Here is a 19,371-nt window from a genome sequence, read left to right as displayed (position 1 = left end):
AACTGCTGCAATTAAAATGATAGGAAGCTGATTTAATAGTTCTTCCAAAAACATTGCTTTACAATATTTACAATTTTTAAAACCTAATTTCTTCTATATTGTCATCATTTGATCTTAATTCAAAAAAGTCAGTATTTTCATTTCTAGTTAACTAAATTCTGAATATAATTTATTTTTAAATCTACTTCATGAAAAAGTCCAGAGATCAACACAAGTCTGTTAATAATTCTCTTTTTAATCCAAAAAACACACACAAGTTGCTCAAAACCAGCCTGGAAAAGCCAGAACCGCTCAACGCTCTCGGTTAAATTTTTATTTAAAAATATGTAGAAACAGGAGCACATGTGTAAACACACACCAACAGGGGAGACGCTCCGCTCAGCATCATCAACCTGGACCGGAACAAAAGCCACAAAAACCAAAAAAATCCAACTTAACAGCAGCACTTTCACCCTCTCAACGTAAATCCTTCCAGCTCAGCGCGTTGCACATCACAAACCTCAACAACTTCAGCAAACGTTTAATCCTGAAATCAAATAAAAGCCACAGAGTTTAACTATTCGCTGAACAGAAACGCAGCTACTGCAGGAGTCTGGGAAATGACTGGAGACCCTCGATTCAGCACAAATGTTTGCACCTGTAGCTCCAACTTTTTATTAAAACTATAAACAAACTAAACTTCAGCAGCACCAGAGACCTCCGCACTGTAAAAACACAAAATCTTACAGTTTTTATGATCTAGTTTCTAGTGCAAAACCTTAATACACTTGAAATAAAAGAAATAAGTTACAAGTAACTTTTCAGTTTGTTTTTTGGAAACAATTCCTTAAAAATTATGAAAAAGCAGTTCTGGCCGATTATTTCACTCTTTTTTTCTTATGACAAGAAAATTATTTTAATAATTAAACAATTATGTAAATTTTTTCTAATCATATTTAACTTTTTTTAAATAACTATTTAAATAATTTAACTGGTTCAGTTATGTTTTATAATTATTGAACTAATAACCATTAATATTCAAATAATTATTTAAATAACTATTTAATAAATACTCACATATTTAAATAAGTAGTTATTTAAAATTTGTATTTAATTATTCAAATAAAATAAGGAATTATAATTTAGATAATTCCTTATTTAAGGAATTAAATAATTATTTATTTTAAGTAAATAATTTAATGAATCACTGACATAAAATAAGCTTCTGTATTTTGCTGAAAAGTTACTTCTAAATTATTTTAGTCCTTTTTCAAGTGCACTAGGATATTTGCACCATAAATTAGATAAAAACATTTGGTAGGATTTTGTGTTTTTGCAGTGCAGAGAGCTCCAGTCCTGGTCAAAAATAACTTAAAGTGCAATAGAGAAGGCTGAGAAAAGCAACCCTAAAATTAAAGGGTTTACTGGAACCGTCAGGAAGGAAATGGTAGCATTTCTAATCTGCTTCGTTTGGAAGTTTCCTGTCACTAGAAACGCTGAAACTGTTCAGGAACTAAAGTTAAAGTGACAGTTTTATTTCAACTGAGTCAAAGGTTCGGCTAAAACTCAGCAGCAACAAAACCAACAACATGGCCGCTCGTTACTGGATGTAATCAGTCACGAAGCCTTTTCTTTTTCTAAATTTAGCGCTTTCCTTTTGTTCTAAGATGCATCAGGTTTGGCTAACAGTCTGGACCTTCGTCCTGCGGCTCGTCCTGGAACGGGTAGCTGAGCGCCGGAGGGAAGCCCTGAGTCCGCGGCAGCTCGTCCAGCAGCACCAGGTCTTCCACCTCCCTGCCTCTGTAGCGCCGCCTGCAGATCTTTACCGTCACTTTCCGGCCCTGGAACACCTTCAGCGCCTCTTTGGAGGCCATGGCCTTGGCGGCGGCCTCGTCGCGCCCGTAGCCCGTGCCCATGTAGACGGTCTGGCAGCGGATTTCGCACACGTGGCCATCCTTCTGCGTGCGTCCCGCCGGGAGGCCCGCGATGTCCTTCAGCGGCACGAACACGCACGTCACCGTCTGTTTGCACGACTCCACGCAGCTGCGCAGGATCTCGAAGTGGTCCAGGTTGGGGCCGAAGCCGCCGGCCGACACCAGCTTCCACGCCACGGCCTTGTAGAGGCGGTTGAAGAAGGGCTGCTGCTCCGCCGGAGCCTGAGGCGGCGGCCCGGACTTCTGGACGGCAGACCGCGCCGCCGCTCTCCCGGCCGGCCGGCCGTCGGCCTCGGTTCTGGATCGCTTCACACAGCCTTCGGGGTCGCCGTCTGGGAACGAAGACAGAACGTTGTTGAAGCAGAAGAAGAAGAAGAAGAAGAAGACATGTTTAATGATGAAGAAACACTCCATCAAAATCAGATGTCCTTTTTAAAATCTCAAATTAAAGCAAACAAAACTCAAACTGTTCAGTAAAACCCAACCAGCGTCACTTTTATGCTTCACAATAATGAAAATGTGCTTTTCATCACCGTCTGGGGCGCCGCGCTTTCCTCTGGCTGTGATTCCGTCTCTCGTCGTTTTGTGGACCGGCGGGTCCTGGACGGCGATCCCCTCGCCCATATCCTTGATCTTGTCCATGACGGCCTGCGGGTAACTGAGACGGAGAGGAGAGCAAAGTTACATCAGCTGGATGTGCACAGAAGCTGGAAAAAGCACAGAAGTTGCCGTTTTCTGGTTGTTGATTTCTAAAATTGGTCCACTTTGTTGTTAACTGCTAAAAAATGTTTGACTTCATTTCTTGATGGTAAAGCTGAAAATCGTTATTAATTAAAATGTTGAATAAACACAAAGTCACGTGACAGAATATTAGGGCCAAGCAACGATTTTTAATGATCAGAATAAAGTAGTAATATTAGAATGAAGTAGTAATTTTAAGAAAACTCTAACATGAAAATTAACAAACATTTTAAACGAGGAATGTTGAGCACCTTGTGAAGTTATACTTTGGTATTGGTTTTAGAGATAAATACTTCATCTTTAAACTAATCAGCATAAAATTATGACCGGAATTTCAAACTATTTAGCAAACAACAGAATTTATTGTGAGGAACTGAGTTGCTTATGTTAGATCTTGAGAACCTTATAATCTTTTTTATTGTTAAAATTACTTTTTAATATAATTTTATAAAAATTTTCTGATAAAATTGAGCCTTTTTTCAGCTAATGTTATGACTTTATTCTCTTAATTAATTAAACAAAAATGATCATAGGCTGTCCCTTATACTCCGTTGTACAATTCACAGACCAGACGATTTAAATAAAAAACACGTTTTGAAAATATTTTCTGTTTTTAATATATTTAGTGAGAAAACATTGATTTAAATCGGAAATGGTTTGAAAAAAATCTAAAACGTTATTTTTATGCCCTATTGTGATGACAGCATTCATAAAGAGTTGCACAATATACTGTATTACATTGCAGACATTACTCTATATCAATGTGTGCCATACTGAAAATAACTTGATGCAAAATATGGGACATTATTATAATACTCAAAATAAGATAATATTGACCACTATTTGTGCAACAACTATAAAAACAATAAATATTTTTTAATGTGTAATAGCATTTAGTTAGTTTTATTTAATGTAATTTTAAATATATATTTTTAATAATGCTAGTTTGGTGCTCTTGGGGCCCCCTGGTGGTGTGGAGGCGCTAAGCAGCCGCTTAACTCTCATACTCCTTGGACCGGCCCTGGTTAAAGTGAATGTCCAGTCCAGAGGGACCTACCTGCAGCCGAGGAAGACGTGGTTGGCCCAGACCATGGACAGAGACAGCAGCCTGTCCAAGCTGCTGCTGCAGGTCCCCGGCTTCACCGTGGGGAAAGCCTCCATGTTCCTCAGGATGAACTCCCTCCGAGCAGACCACTGCTTGTTGCTCTCGCAGTAGCCCCGGAACGACTCGATCCACTGGGCCAGCTGCGGGTTCTGGCTCAGGTACTCTGAGACGTCATCTCCACATCTCACCCCCGCCATCCCTGATGGACACAGGGACAGTGATTCCAAAACTTCCGCTCTCAATCAAAGCAGCACCCAAGTTAGACCGACTCAGATTAGCATTAACCAACATGAAAAACAAGTAAGGATAGCTTAAGCCGTTGAATACCTCGTGTTGTGCCGTTATTACCTCACCTGGTTGTTTGATTTAACTGGCCAGTAATGTTACAAAGTGGCTCTCACCTGCTGACGATAAGTTGAACCAAACGTCAAGTCGAGAAACATTAGCTAAACCAAAAGGCCCACGAAGAACTACGAAGCATCGTTCATCTTACATGGGATAAGCAACAAGTCCGCCATTGTTTTGGAGTCAATATCTCCTCGTTTAACATTAAGAAACTCTCACATGCTGCGCTGTTTCTGTTGCGATAAGCTGCTAGCTAGCTGCACTGTCGAACAGTGACGTAAGAGCCGCGACTTAGAAGAAAAACTACAATTCCCACAACTCAGACGTAAACTACCGGCTCCCATTCGCAAATCGCATAAAATTCGCAAATAAAGAACAACTTTAAACCACCCAGTCTGATTATTGAGGCATATTTATTAATATTTTTAAAACGGACACAAACGACTTAGCGTTGGCTAGCTTACGTTCGGCTGCTGTTGGTATCCATAGCAACCGCGGAAGTGCTAGCGTTCATCCAGTAACGGCTTCCGGTTGTTCTCAAGTCTGATGGCGGTTTGTTTTTGTCCGTGAATGAAAAAAATAAAACTCTGCTTTGATTTAACTGACTTTTTAAAAAACAATAATTTAAATATCGAATATGATTCACGAGCTGCTGTTGGCGCTCAGCGGATACCCCGGAACCATCTTCACATGGAACAAGCGGACAGGTTTACAGGTAAAACTGATGCAAAATGGATGCCAGCTAGCTGTTTGTGAATTTTAAACCTTTCATTCATATTGAGCTGTTTTTTTTTATTACCTGATATAAATTATTTGAGTAATTTAATTTAAAAAAAAAATAAAACACAAATAAATATATTGAGTCCACATAGTTAATTGTGGTGGATTTACAGGAAGCGAAAAACAAATGGTCAGTTTCTCACAGACTTTAAATATTACATAAAACCGATGAAAATTTTGAGATTTTGGCCTACAAAGACTGCTGAATAAACAGTTGTCATCTTAATGGGAAGTTGAGTTGAAGGACAAAGTGGTTGTGGAAAAGTTGCAGATTTTCAAGAGTCGCTGTTCTGAGTATCCAGGAGATGAGAAGCAAATACGAGATTCCTTGAGTGAAAACATACTAGATTCTGAAATGGCGCTTTTGGATTTATCGTCATTTCTCCACGCCTGGTAAGATGGATAGTTATCTAAAATGCTTTTCCACTTGTGATTGTGAACAACCTTTCCCTTTGTAGGATTAAGGACTTCAAATAGTTTAGAAAAGGTCATGTAACCCTTCCCAAATTGATGAGCTGCAGCAGTTTCCTCTCTAAAGCGTCAGGAATCCTGTGCGCACTGCAAAACGTCTTGCCGAGTATTTTTGGTACAATTTCTAGTACAAATATTTTTTGGTACATTTGAAAGAAGACAAAATTAACTTACAAGCAACTTTTCAGTAAATAATAATAATTTAATGTTGAACCTGTAGTAGTTTCACTGGCAGATGATTTCACTTTTAAAAAGACATTTTTCCATATATAAATGAAGAAAATGTGCCAGTGGAACTAGAACTTTTTCATCAATATCTTATATCTTGCTGAAAAGTTACTTGTTAATTAGTTTTGTTCTATTTAAAATGAACTAAGATATTTACACTAGGAACTAAACAAAAGTTCTTGGTAAGGTTTTATGTTTTTGCAGTGCTTGGTGAGGTATGTTAGTTTGAAAAACTAATTTTTTATCTCAGTTAAACATCATATGTGGTTTCTGTCCTAGGTGTCCCAGGACCTTCCCTTCCTTCACCCCAGTGAGACCAGTGTCCTGAACCGGCTGTGCAAACTGGGCTCAGATTACATTCGCTTCACTGAGTTCATAGAGCAGCACACCGGCCACGTTCATCAACAAGTGAGTCTCTGTGTTACATAACTTTACTTCCACAATAAAGTTAGCAAAAGTGACGAACTCAATGAGTCCAGCTGCCTGTTTAATTCATGAATGTTGTGTTTTTCAGGAACATCACACCAACCAGCCGAACCAGACGGGTCTTCATGGAATCTACCTGCGAGCGTTTTGCACCGGACTGGACTCCATGCTGCAGCCGTACCGACAGGCGCTGCTGGACCTCGAGCAGGAAGTAAGATCACAGCGCAGCCAAAGACGTCGCCTAGCTTAACACGCAACGGGACGCTGGTTTAACTTCTGCTTATGTTTCAGTTCCTGGGAGACCCACATCTGACGATATCCCATGTGAATTACAAGCTCGACCAGGTAACTCTGGGAACAAACGATTATGTATTTCACAACTGTGACAGTTTGACTGAACTTTTGTCTTTTTTTAATGAAGTTTCAGTTGCTGTTTCCCTCCGTTATCATGGTGGTGGAAACTATAAAGTCACAGAAGGTAAGAAGCATTTAATGAGGAGTTTACGATCTAAAATATTTCATTTTGATTTAGACTGATGGCCACAATAACACGGTGATGATAATTGTGATTTGATATATAAAGCAGCTCTTCATAATTTACCCTTTTCAGAAACTCATCAGAGGTTTTTTTGATATATCTTCTGATTTTAGAAGACTGTTTTTTTTGCCAGTCAGATATGAAAGATTACATTTTTCTTCCTTAAATGGACTCCTATATGGAGCTAAATTAGGGCCATAAAATTTGTTTTTTTTAAAAAAGGATGAAACTAAAGGATATTAAAAAGTTTCAGTTTCAAATCTGAAACTGAAAAACACTGAAAACTTTTTTCCAGTTTAAAATCTTTATTTTCAGTATCTCTTTCAAGTTCAAAACTTTATTTTTTCAGTTTCAAAAATGTTTTTCATTTTTAAAACTTTTTTTTTCAAATTCAAATTTTTTTTCAGTTTAAAACTTTGTTTTCAATAAATTTTTTTTTCCAGTTAAAATTTTTTTTTAATGTTTTTTTTTATTTATTTGATGTTGCATGACTGTGTTTTTGTGTTTAATGATTCAAAGCACTTTGAAATGCCCTGCTGCGGAAATTTGCTATACAAATAAAATTTGATTGATTGATTAAATAAACTTTTCAGTTTCTAAACCTTTTTTTAGGTAATTTTTTTTTTTCTTTGGAACAAACTTTAGCTCCATACTCATGTTTTTAAAACACAGTCGGTTAACAGAGTCATCTGGCTGTTTTAGATCCATGGCTGCCAGATCCTGGAGACGGTGTACAAGCACAGCTGCGGGGGGCTTCCTCCGGTGCGCATGGCTTTAGAAAAGTAAGTCCGCTCCCGTTTCAAAGTTTGTTTCAGTTTAACTCTGAGATGCAGAATGAAACCGTGCTCTGGTGCTTCTCTTCCTGCAGGATTCTGGCCGTGTGTCACGGTGTGATGTACAAGCAGCTCGCCGCCTGGATGCTGCACGGGCTGCTGCTGGACCAAAGCGAGGAGTTTTTCATCAAGCAGGGCCCCAGCGCAGGAGGCGCCGCCGCCAACCAGGACGAGGAGGAGGAGGACCTGGGGCTGGGCGGTCTGAGTGGAAAACAGCTGAGAGAGCTGCAGGACCTGGTGAGGCGCTGCAGGCAGAACCTTACTGCTTCAAATCTTAGCTAAAGAATGGTCGCAAATTTTGCTGGACGATAAATTTCCTCAAAAATCGTTGCGGTAAATGAAAATTGTATTTTAATTGTGGTGACATAATAATAATGCAAGGACACTTTCTCAGACGTCAATACATTTTAAATTAACACTTAAACTGGAAGACATTTTAAATATGCAAAGTAAATGAACAAAAAAACAAATTATGACATTTTTAAAAATTGTTCTTCAGAAAAAGGCTAGTTAAGACAAATGTCTTCATGTGTCTTAGAGTCACATAAAGTCAGTTACAAAGTCAGCCTTCTCTCAGAACGCATCAAGATCTGCTGTTATGATATAAAGCACTTTGAACTGCCCGGTTGCTGTTGAAATAAAATAAACGTTGACTTGATGGTTTCTAACTTTTGTGTTTTGCTCAGCGGCTGATCGAGGAGGAGAACATGCTGGCTCCGTCTCTGCAGCAGTTCTCTCTGCGAACAGAGATGCTGCCGTCTTACATTCCCATCCGGGTGGCAGAGAAGATCCTGTTTGTGGGCGAGTCAGTTCAGATGTTTGAAAACCACAACCACAGCCCGTCCAGAGCCGGTACTGACCCGCAGACCCGCGCCCAGCATCGTGAGGGCGCCTCCTGGTTCTGATCACTGTTGTGTTTCAGGCTCCATATTGAAACACCAGGAGGACACGTTTGCTGCCGAGCTGCACAGACTCAAACAGCAGCCTCTGTTCAGCTTGGTGGACTTTGAGAATGTGATCGACGGGATCCGGAGCGCGGTGGCCGAGGTCGGTTCAGATGTTTGAAATAGCACTTTTCTTTTCCAGCAGCCATTGTACGTGCTGGAACTCTGCTTGGGTTGCTAGGTAACAGGCTGGAGTTGCTAGGTACCTCCAGCCCGTCACATTACATCTGACGAGTTTTTTAAACGGCTCCAAGAAAAACTTTTAAGTTATTGCCAAAAAAACTTTTTTTTTAATTTTTCTTTTTAATCACTTGGGTTGTTTTTAGAAGTAGTAAAAACCCAAATGGTAGAACAAAAATATACAAAATGTGAATTATGGATAATAGGTCCCCTTTAAAAACCAATATTTTGAACTTTTGAAACCCAAGGAGAGCATTGGTGGAAAAAAATCCTAATTTTTCAAAAAATGAAATCTTCAGAAAGCACTAATCTTATTGATCAGTAAGGGGTTAACCGCCCAGCCCGGTCCAGATAACGTCTCTCTGCTCTGCAGCACCTCTGGACGCTGATGGTGGAGGAGGCGGACCTGCTGGAGCAGCTCAAGGTTTGTGATCATGCCGTTTGTTTTCTGGAGCAGAACTCTTTGAAGGATGGATGTGTGCTGACGTTTCCCGGCCTCTTCCAGATCGTTAAGGACTTCTACTTGTTGGGCCGCGGGGAGCTCTACCAGGTCTTCATCGACCTCGCCCAGCAGATGCTGAAGACGCCGCCAACGGCGGTCACTGAGCACGGTCAGCACGGCTGCCTCACAGCCGGGCTTAGCGCAGTTATTTCTGTTTGTCTTCCTTGTTTTCTGTCTTTAGATTTTGTCTTTCATTCTTTCTGCTTGCCTTTCCTTCCTTTGTTTCTTTTTCATTTTTTCTGTTTAGCTTTCTGTTTGTCTTTTGTTGTTTTGTTTTTCTTTGTTGTTTTTTTTTTTGTTTTTCTTTTTTAACTTTCTGTTTGATTCTGTTTTTTTCCTTTTTTATGCTGTTTGTTTTCTTGCTTTTTATGTTTTTCTTTTTGGGTTTTAGTTTTTTTCATTGTTTGTTTATTTTCCTACCTCCTGGCTGGTAAATGTGCTTAAAGTTATTTTTAAAATGTGTTTAGCAGTTTTCCCGTTTCTGTGCTTTCTGCCTGCAGACGTTAACGTTGCCTTCCAGCAGGCGGCGCACAAGGTTCTGCTGGACGACGACAACCTGCTGCCTCTGCTGCACCTCACTGTGGACTACCAGGGGAAAGACGCCAAAGGTCAGCTCACAAATCATCCCGCCGGTCAGCGGAGAAACATCGGCTCGATGAGGCAGCAGGCGCCACACGGTCATTAAAGGCTCATCTGCTGGTTGGAGAGTTTATGAGACAGAAATATTTGTTCTCGTATATAAAAAAAAATATTTATTTTAGAGTAATTTATTCATTTTAAGCTGAAAATTTGGTAATTATGATGCCAGAAATTTGCTTTCTGGTACTTTTTCTTTCAGAGTATTTATTCTACAGTACTTTCTGGTACCTTGGGAGTATTTTAATATTCTTCTGCTACTTCTAAAGGTTTTTTATGTGAAACTTTTATGAAATTCTAGTATACTGAAGAAAAAAGCACTAGCCAGTTATTTTTATGTACTTTCTGTAACTTTTGAGATATTTAAACGTTTTCGGGGGATTTACAGTCTGAATTCATCAACTTGTAGTGTATTTTGTAGAACTTGTTTTGTAAACAATTAATGGTATTAATCACGATTAATCGATTATTGAAATTATCTTCACCTAACTTAGTAATCGATTCATCATTAGTATACAGACTAAATAAAATCAATTTCCAGAAAGAACGACACATTCAGTGCAGTAAATAATCCAAAACTGTGCAAAGACTATATATTTTGCATTTTGAGACCTGTTTGTAAATATATTCTACCCAAAACTCTACAAGTTCCAGTTTTAGCTTCACCCAATTCAAATTCTGTAGTGGCAGCGACACACAGAGAAAACAGAAAAAGTTAACAGTCATAAATAAATTCATTAAAAATCTTCCTCAGTTAGAACATTTACAGACAATTCCTTTTCAGAAGAGCCTAAAAACATTTGGAGCTCCTTCAGTTTCATGTTTTCTGCAGCTGGTTCCAGTGAGGCGGATCAGATTTATTCTGGTTTGTGTTTCAGAGGCGTCGGGTCCCAGAGACGGAGCCACTCCTCCTCAGGACTCGTCTCCTCGGGAGGCTCCGCCCACCGGCTGGGCGGCCCTCGGCCTGGCCTACAAGGTCCAGTGGCCGCTGCACATCCTCTTCACGCCCGCCGTCCTGGAGAAGTGCGTATCACTAAAGGGGCAGTACCGCGTAAAATCAACTTTTTGCAATGCTTTATATAGCATAAGAGTTGCTAAATACCTGCTAATACATTCCTACCACTCTTTAACGAAGTTTAACTGCCCCATACCACATTATTTTAGAAAAACAGTGTTTTAACTATCACTTATGACATATAAAATACACTTATTATGCACAGAAAGACTTCATACCTTCTCTCATGGGATCCAAATGGAAAGAGAGACCGTCTGGTAGCGTGGGAAAACATTTCACCCGCCGTAACGGTACAATCCGTTAAACTCAAAACAGTAACCTGAGAGGTTCATGTACTCGGCAGCAAAGAAACAATTCACAGTCACAACAACACATTAAATGCAAATGAAATCATAATTTCAAAACCGGAAGTTACCCTGCAGTTTTGCAGTGAAACTGTCGTCTTTTCAAATTAAAAAGCTCATATAATTTCATCCCGCAATAAACTTCCCATTTTATAATCACGCTGCTACACATTCATGTTTGACAAATCCTTTAATCCCCATGGCAACCATTCAAATGTGCAAAATGGCTCCTCCCCCTCTCAGCTCCTTCAGACTAGCCAGCAGCAATTAGCAAGCACCTGGTGGAGCCGCACATCATCGTAGCCACTGCTCAGTAAAAACGTTAAAGGGTTAATAAAGCAGCCATGTTGGGAGGACTTCCTGAAAGAGAAGGAACTTCTTAAAGAGACAGGCCCAGTTTCAAGGGTTTAAATCAGGAAGTAAAATTTATTTTATATGTAAGTTAACATAGTTACTTGATTGTGCTATAAAATGATGATTTGTGTCTGGAAGAGCACTGGCCCTTTAAGCAGCTCTAATCTCTGACCTCAGCCTTCATGTCCACTTCCTGTGCGTCAGGTACAACGTGGTGTTCAGGTACCTGCTCAGCGTGCGGCGGGTGCAGTCGCAGCTGCAGCACTGCTGGGCTCTGCAGATGCAGAGGAAGCACCTGAAGTCCAGCCAATCAGACGCAGTGAAGTGGAGGCTCCGCAACCACATGGCGTTCCTCATCGACAACCTGCAGTACTACCTACAGGTAGAACCAGATCTGGGCGATTACTCCGTTTTATTGATTATTCCATTTTTTATTTTTTTTTCACAAAAGATCTCCTTGCTGATGTCAGCAGGCCCAGGCGGCCATCTTGTTTTACAGCTTCTGTTTGTTTGGAGTTTGAATTCAGATCAACTCAACGGCGTGCGATTAGGGCCGGGTTAAGATTTTAATTACAAGGGTACAGAAGTAGGACAATAAAGTCGAAATAATATGAGCATAAAGTTTTAATATTACCAGAATAAAGTCATAATATAAGGAGAACGAAGCAATGTTTTGCACAAAAATACCCAAAAATTAAAACGAGGAATGTTGAACCTCTTTTTTAAGTTATACTTGATGACTATAGAAGCGTTTTTCTGTTTAAAACAACTTTTTTTGTCATAATATAAGATGTTCGGTAAAAATGCATCTGTATTCTTCCCGTAATTAAACCAAAATTCTCTTATACTGGCTTTAATACTCCATTGTACAATTCACAGAAAGGATGACTGAAATAAAAACCTCTTTCTGGAACTATTTTCTATGGAAGCCCATTTCCGCCACTATGTTAAACAAAAAACAAAATTAACTCGGCTCCTTCAGACTAGCCAGCAGCAATTAGCAAGCACCTGGTGGAGCCGCACATCTGCTGCGCTCATTGTAGCATATGAGAGAAAATTACATATAATTTTCTGTCATATGTAATTTCTTTTTTAGAAAAGAAAGTGAGAAAATCGGATCTGGTATGAAGAAAATCAGATGTTATTTTTCAGCCTAGGCAGGATGTTGGTTCAGAACCAGGATGTTGGTTCAGAACCAGGATGTTGGTTCAGAACCAGGATGTTGGTTCAGAACCAGGATGTTGGTACAGAACCAGGATGTTGGTTCAGAACCAGGATGTTGGTTCAGAACCAGGATGTTGGTACAGAACCAGGATGTTGGTTCAGAACCAGGATGTTGGTTCAGAACCAGGATGTTGGTTCAGAACCAGGATGTTGGTTCAGAACCAGGATGTTGGTACAGAACCAGGATGTTGGTTCAGAACCAGGATGTTGGTTCAGAACCAGGATGTTGGTTCAGAGTTGTGCTGCTGGCGAACAGTCAGACGCTGCAGCAAGATGCTGCAAACCATTAATCCACTTGTTGATTAATAGATTATTAGATTAAAATGAGTTTCAATCTATTAACTAAAAGTGTCCAATTAATCTTCTTTTAGTGTTGTAGTATGACTGCTTTCCAGCAGAGGGCGCTGCTGCTCATCCTTATCCGGCTGATACACAGTTAAAAATGGCTGCGGTCCAAACAGAGTCCAGAGTGGGATGACAAATGCACTTTTTGCAGTTTTGTTTTGAAATATAATCACTCGACAAGCTCTTTGTGGTTCACTATGAAAACTGTCATGCTTCATGTTAATGGAAATGCGGTCGATTGTCTTCCTAGAGGATAAAACTCAGGTTTTGAAGAAAATGATGGCTTATAAATTATCCATTGACTAAAGTTGGTCGATCGATAAGACCAGTCAGGTTTCGATCATTAGTTGATCGTTTGAATGATGCTAACGGCTCGTCGTCTCCAGGTGGACGTCCTGGAGTCTCAGTTCACTCAGCTGCTGCAGCAGATCAACTCCACCAGAGACTTTGAGAGCATCCGTCTGGCCCACGATCATTTCCTCAGCAACCTGCTGGCTCAGTCCTTCATCCTGCTCAAGCCGGTACGTCTACCGGACGTCTGCAGCTCAAAAAGGTCGTTTGTGCTGCTTTTGTTCTGAAGATATTAATGAAAAGATCAAAAGTTCAACCACACCATGTTGCCCAAATCAATCTGGTGTCAAATGTTTGTGCTGCATTTCTTTTGAGAATATTCTTGAAAGCTAAATGTGAGGCTGGAGTGGGAATGGTTGACCTCTGATGACCTCTGGAAGTGTTTTAATTATCATATTTAAAATAATAGCAGCTCAAACTAAAATCTTTGCTGCACAAACGTTTTGTTTGACTCAAACTTTCATTAATATCTTCAAAGCAAAAGCAGCACAAGCAAAACAGTTTTGCTGCACAAACATGGCTGAGTTGATTGACACTAATTTGTTAGATTTGAAGGTCAAAGGTCGTCCAGTCGGTGTCTGACCTCCAGTGCGTTCGCCCGCAGGTTTTCCACTGTCTGAGTGAGATCCTGGAGTTGTGTCAGAGCTTCTGCTCTCTGGTGGGGCAGAGCGTGGCGTCGCTGGACGACCGCGGAGCGGCCCAGCAGCTGGACCTGCTGGTGAAGGTAAGCCCCGCCCACCCGGCGCCGGCCGCGGGTCCGACTCGGCGCTGACGCCGTGCCGTTTCAGGGCTTCCGGCGCCAGTCGTCCCTGCTCTTCAAAATCCTGTCCAGCGTGAGAAACCATCAGATCAACTCGGACCTGGCGCAGCTGCTGCTGCGTCTGGACTACAACAAGTACTACACACAGGCCGGCGGCACGCTGGGCGGGTACGACCCACACTGCAACCAGAACCTCCTGCAGAATACCACGGCGACGCAGCGCCAGTGTACATGGGAACCAAAAAGGGAGAAGATTTCTGCCAAGAAAATCAGAAATTTGGAGAAGAATGTCAGAAATCTTTTAGAAAAAAATCTAATTTTGAGATCAATCTCTTTCCTTTTATTTATTTATTTTTAAAAAGGAAATATTTTTAAAAAGGAAATGCAGCACAAACATTTGACACCCGATTGATTTGGGCAACATGGTGTGGTTGAACTTTTGATCTTTTCATTAATATTAATACCTCTCCTTGGGCTGCCACCTTATCGTGGTGGAGGGGTTTGAGTGTCCCAATGATCCTAGAAGCTGTCTGGGGCTTTATGCCCCTGGTAGGGTCACCCAAGGCAGACAGGTCCTAGGTGAGGAACCAGACAAAGTGCAGCCCGAAGACCCCTATGATGAGTAATAACTTTGGACTGCGTTTTCCCTCGCCCGGACGCGGGTCACCGGGGCCCCACTCTGGAGCCAGGCCTGGAGGTGGGGCACGATGGCGAGCGCCTGGTGGCCGGGCTTTTACCCATGGAGCCCGGCCGGGCTCAGCCCGAAGAGGAGACGTGGGTCCCCCTTCCGATGGGCTCACCACCTGTCCGAGGGGCCAAAGGGGTCGGGTGCATTGTGCTATGGGCGGCAGCCAAGGGAGGGGACCCTGGCGGTCTGATCCTCGGCTGCAGAAGCTGGCTCTTGGGACGTGGAACGTCACCTCTCTGGTGGGGAAGGAGCCGGAGCTAGTGTGCGAGGCTGAGAGGTTCCGGCTAGAAATAGTCGGCCTCACCTCGACGCATGGTTCTGGTTCTGGAACCAGTCTCCTTGAGAGGGGCTGGACGTACTTCCACTCTGGAGTTGCCCACGGTGAGAGGCGCCGGGCTGGAGTGGGCATACTTGTTGCCCCCCATTTGGGCGCCTGTACGTTGGGGTTCACCCCGTTGAACGAGGGGGTAGCCTCCCTCCGCCTACGGGTGGGGGGACGGGTTCTGACTGTTGTTTGTGCTTACGGGCCGAACGGCAGTTCAGATTACCCACCCTTCTTGGAGTCCTTAGAGGGGGTACTGGAGAGTGCCCCTCCTGGGGACTCCCTTGTTCTACTGGGGACGCTCACGTGGGCAATGACAGTGAGACCTGGAGAGGTGTGGTTGGGAGGAACGGCCCCCCGATCTGAACCCAAGCGGTGTTCTGTTGTTGGACTTCTGTGCTCGTCACGGATTGTCCATCACGAACACCATGTTCAGGCATAAGGGCGTCCATATGTGCACTTGGCACCAGGACGCCCTAGGCCGCAGTTCGATGATTGACTTTGTCATCGTCTCATCGGATTTGCGGCCGTATGTCTTGGACACTCGGGTGAAGAGAGGTGCGGAGCTGTCCACTGACCACTACCTGGTGACGAGTTGGCTCCGGTGGTGGGGGAGGAAGCCGGTCAGACCTGGCAGGCCCAAACGTATAGTGAGGGTCTGCTGGGAACGTCTGGCGGAGTCCCCTGTGAGACGGAGCTTCAACTCTCATCTCCGGCAGAACTTCGAACACGTTCCGGGGGAGGTGGGGGACATTGAGTCTGAGTGGACCATGTTCCGTACCTCCATTGCCGAGGCGGCCTATCGGAGCTGCGGCCGCAAGGTTGTTGGTGCCTGTCGCGGCGGCAACCCTCGAACCCGTTGGTGGACACCTTCGGTGAGGGATGCTGTCAAGCTGAAGAAGGAGTCCTACCGGGCCTTTTTGGCCTGTGGGACTCCAGAAGCAGCTGATGGGTACCGGCGGGCGAAACGGCATGCGGCTCGGGTTGTCGCTGAGGCAAAAACTCGGGCGTGGGAGGAGTTTGGAGAGGCCATGGAGACAGACTTCCGTACGGCTTCGAGGCGATTCTGGTCCACCATCCGGCGTCTCAGGAGGGGGAAGCAGTGCAGCACCAACACTGTTTATAGTGGGGATGGTGCGCTGCTGACCTCAACTCGGGACGTTGTCGGCCGGTGGGCGGAATACTTCGAAGACCTCCTCAATCCCACCAACATGCCTTCTGTTGAGGAAGCTGAGCATGGGGACTCTGGGCTGGGCTCTCCAATCTCTGGGGACGAGGTCGCCGAGGTGGTCAAAAAGCTCCTCGGTGGCAGGGCCCCGGGGTGGATGAGATCCGCCCGGAGTTCCTTAAGGCTCTGGATGTTGCGGGGTTGTGTTGGCTAACGCGACTCTGCAATATCGCATGGACATCGGGGGCAGTTCCCCTGGACTGGCAGACTGGGGTGGTGGTCCCCCTGTTTAAAAAGGGGGACCGGAGGGTGTGCTCCAATTACAGGGGGATCACACTCTTAAGCCTCCCTGGTAAGGTCTATTCAGGGGTCCTGGAGAGGAGGGTCCGTCGGATAGTCGAACCTCGGATTCAGGAAGAGCAGTGTGGTTTTCGTCCTGGTCGTGGAACACTGGACCAGCTCTACACCCTCAGCGGGGTCCTGGAGGGTGCATGGGAGTTCGCCCAACCAGTCTACATGTGTTTTGTGGACTTGGAGAAGGCGTTCGACCGTGTCCCTCGGGGGGCCCTGTGGGGGGTACTCCGGGAGTATGGGGTACCGGGCCCTTTGATACGGGCTGTCAGGTCCCTGTATGACCGGTGTCAGAGTCTGGTCCGCATTGCCGGCAGTAAGTCGGGCTCGTTTCCGGTGAGAGTTGGACTCCGCCAAGGCTGCCCTTTGTCACCGATTCTGTTCATTACTTTTATGGACAGAATTTCTAGGCGCAGCCGAGGTGTTGAGGGGATCCGTTTTGGTGGCCTTAGGATCGCATCTCTGCTTTTTGCGGATGATGTGGTCCTGTTGGCTTCATCGGAACGTGATCTGCAGCTCTCACTGGAGCGGTTCGCAGCCGAGTGTGAAGCGGCCGGGATGAGGCTCAGTGCCTCCAAATCCGAGGCCATGGTCTTGAGCCGGAAAAGGGTAGAGTGCCTTCTCCGGGTCAGGGGGTCGTCCTGCCTCAAGTGGAGGAGTTTAAGTATCTGGGGATCTTGTTCACGAATGAGGGAAGAAGGGAGCGGGAGATCGACAGGCGGATTGGGGCAGCGTCTGCCGTGAAGCGGGCGCTGTACCGGTCCGTCGTGGTGAAGAGAGAGCTGAGCCAAAAAGCGAAGCTCTCGATTTACCGGTCGATCTACGTTCCCACCCTCATCTATGGTCATGAGCTTTGGGTCATGACCGAAAGAACGAGATCACGGGTACAAGCGGCCGAAATGGGTTTCCTCCGCAGGGTGGCTGGGCTCTCCCTTAGAGATAGGGTGAGAAGCTCGGTCATCCGGGAGGGACTCAGAGTAGAGCCGCTGCTCCTCCACGTCGAGAGGAGCCAGTTGAGGTGGCTCGGGCATCTGGTAAGGATGCCTCCTGGACGCCTCCCTGGTGAGGTGTTCCGGGCACGTCCCACCGGGAGGAGGCCTCGGGGAAGACCCAGGACACGCTGGAGGGATTACGTCTCTCGGCTGGCCTGGGAACGCCTTGGGATTCCCCCGGAGGAGCTGGAAGAAGTGGCTGGGGAGAGGGAAGTCTGGGCCTCCCTTCTGAAGCTGCTGCCCCCGCGACCCGACCCCGGATAAGCGGAAGAAAATGGATGGATGGATGGATGGAAATTTCTGAGTTTGAAAAGTTGAAATTTGAGTTTCAAACAAGAATTTGACAATTTCCAAGTTTTTTTTATTTTAGCAAATGTTCGACTTTTTAAACTCAGAAATTTTCTTGTTTTTCTCTAAAATTTCTGAGATTAATCTCATAATTTTCTGAGTTTTTGGGCATAAATTTACTTCTTTTTTATGTAAAATGGCCCTGATCTGCCGTTGTAGGATGATCCAAACTGTTTATCTAATAAAATCTTTCTTTCCAGGGTTTGAGAGCAGAAAGACCAGAAAATGAACCTCGATCTCAAACTCCTCTGGACTCGTTGCTTCTGTCTCCGTTTGGACTTTTCACAAAGTTTAGGCTGATTTCTCACGTAAAAGAATATTTAAGCTGCTTATTAAAGAATTTTATATATATTTTTGGGCTGAAGTACCAGGAATGTTGCACATAAGGCTGGTTTGGGTTCTCCTGCTTGAACACACATTAATTAGCTCATTAAGACTCAACAAATACGTCCTAATGAAGTTCTTCTATCACAAAACTGTAATAAAATTATAAAAAAATTTAAGATTAATAGATTATTGAATTAGAAGACACTATTTGATGAACCTCAGGTAACTTCATGTTGCACTGCAACTTATTAAATGCCCACATATTCCTCGAAATAAAATGTATTCAAATTTTAATGTCAAAATTTAAACGTATGTTCAATTTCATAAGAATCATGTTCAATCAAATTAATTTATTTAATGCACTTTCTTTTTATAAGTTAGAAAAGCATAAATATTTTACTTTATACTTCAGCCTGAAGATATTTTGGGGCTCTTGTTACCTGCAGTGTGATGTGAGGGTTTGGCGTCTCCATCCAGGTTTGTTCAGCAGGGAGGATGAAGGTGTTGGTCATTGTAGATGAGGGAAAAAAACATTTTCACCAAACAGCTCAGACATTTTCTGGACTAAAAACAATTAAATTTTTCATCGCTAATAACTGATCATTTGTGAGGAAAAAAAAAAACCCTGAAATTTTTGCTTGGGAACTTCTCCGTTTGAAAAGTTGAAAAATTCAGTTTGAGAAAATCCATCTCAAAATTAGAGTCTCTTCTAGCAAATTTTTGACTTCAAACCCTAACCCCTTTTTTTTAAATAAAAGTTTGGAGATTATTCAACATTGTTGAATTTTTCAGCAGGGAAATTTACTTTTTCCTCAAAAAAAAACAAAACAGGTTTTTGGCTTGGTAAAAAATTTCTGAGATTTATCTCAGCGTGTTTTTTCCAGAGAAAAACTTTCCAAGCTCAGAAATTGCCAAGTTTTTTTTTAGAAAATTTCTGAAAAAAATCTCAACATCTGAGTGTTTTGGGGGGAAATTTACTCTTTTCCCTAAATGGCTCCAATTCGCCGTCATAAAGGAGAAACTGAAACATGTAGGAAACTTTTTGGGCCGTTTAAATGTGATCAGTTTCCATCCAGACTCAGAAATGATCTGATATAATTAAATACCAACGTGTGAATCTCTTCTGTCCAGCGTGTGACT

The 19,371-nt window shown here is 43.3% G+C and overlaps 2 protein-coding genes across 4 annotated transcripts; one reads left to right on the top strand and one right to left on the bottom strand.

Moving 5' to 3' along the window:
- Positions 1–215: 215 nt before the first annotated feature.
- Positions 216–4,657, bottom strand: cdkn2aip (CDKN2A interacting protein). Of its 2 annotated transcripts, none has more exons than XM_008406049.3 (4): positions 4,569–4,657; positions 3,712–3,958; positions 2,447–2,571; positions 216–2,245 (listed from the first exon to the last, which is right to left on the bottom strand). In XM_008406049.3, exons 2-4 carry the CDS (start codon positions 3,954–3,956, stop codon positions 1,662–1,664), a joined length of 954 nt encoding a protein of 317 aa, XP_008404271.2. In that variant the 5' UTR covers positions 3,957–3,958; positions 4,569–4,657; the 3' UTR covers positions 216–1,661. The 2 variants fall into 2 exon arrangements, with proteins under 2 accessions (XP_008404271.2, XP_008404270.2); XM_008406048.2 differs by lacking the exon at positions 4,569–4,657 and adding an exon at positions 4,161–4,545.
- On the top strand, positions 4,603–18,255 carry tubgcp4 (tubulin gamma complex component 4). Of its 2 annotated transcripts, none has more exons than XM_008406046.3 (18): positions 4,603–4,819; positions 5,863–5,991; positions 6,098–6,220; positions 6,301–6,354; positions 6,431–6,487; positions 7,250–7,329; positions 7,416–7,617; positions 8,067–8,232; positions 8,303–8,427; positions 8,878–8,928; positions 9,010–9,115; positions 9,507–9,614; positions 10,521–10,665; positions 11,560–11,737; positions 13,311–13,445; positions 13,880–13,999; positions 14,064–14,203; positions 18,105–18,255. In XM_008406046.3, exons 1-18 carry the CDS (start codon positions 4,742–4,744, stop codon positions 18,109–18,111), a joined length of 2,004 nt encoding a protein of 667 aa, XP_008404268.2. In that variant the 5' UTR covers positions 4,603–4,741; the 3' UTR covers positions 18,112–18,255. The 2 variants fall into 2 exon arrangements, with proteins under 2 accessions (XP_008404268.2, XP_008404269.2); XM_008406047.3 differs by lacking the exon at positions 4,603–4,819 and adding an exon at positions 5,148–5,277.
- Positions 18,256–19,371: the final 1,116 nt, after the last annotated feature.

The sequence above is a fragment of the Poecilia reticulata genome, chromosome 3 (genome assembly GCF_904066995.2).
Source record: "Poecilia reticulata chromosome 3, P_reticulata-male-v2, whole genome shotgun sequence".
Lineage (NCBI taxonomy): Eukaryota > Metazoa > Chordata > Actinopteri > Cyprinodontiformes > Poeciliidae > Poecilia > Poecilia reticulata.
The sequence above is the reverse complement of the archived record's forward strand: the minus strand, read 5'-3'. Positions and strand labels throughout refer to the sequence as shown.

Excerpts from the sequence above, each read along its gene's own strand:
- cdkn2aip (XM_008406049.3), bottom strand. The coding sequence starts at position 3,956 with ATGGCGGGGGTGAGATGTGGAGATGACGTCTCAGAGTACCTGAGCCAG. Across the intron at positions 2,572-3,711 it reads CACGTCTTCCTCGGCTGCAG|TTACCCGCAGGCCGTCATGG; the intron begins GTAGGTCCCTCT and ends TCTCCGTCTCAG. Across the intron at positions 2,246-2,446 it reads AAAGCGCGGCGCCCCAGACG|ACGGCGACCCCGAAGGCTGT; the intron begins GTGATGAAAAGC and ends CTTCGTTCCCAG.
- tubgcp4 (XM_008406046.3), top strand. The coding sequence starts at position 4,742 with ATGATTCACGAGCTGCTGTTGGCGCTCAGCGGATACCCCGGAACCATC. Across the intron at positions 8,929-9,009 it reads ACCTGCTGGAGCAGCTCAAG|ATCGTTAAGGACTTCTACTT; the intron begins GTTTGTGATCAT and ends GGCCTCTTCCAG. Across the intron at positions 9,615-10,520 it reads CCAGGGGAAAGACGCCAAAG|AGGCGTCGGGTCCCAGAGAC; the intron begins GTCAGCTCACAA and ends TTTGTGTTTCAG.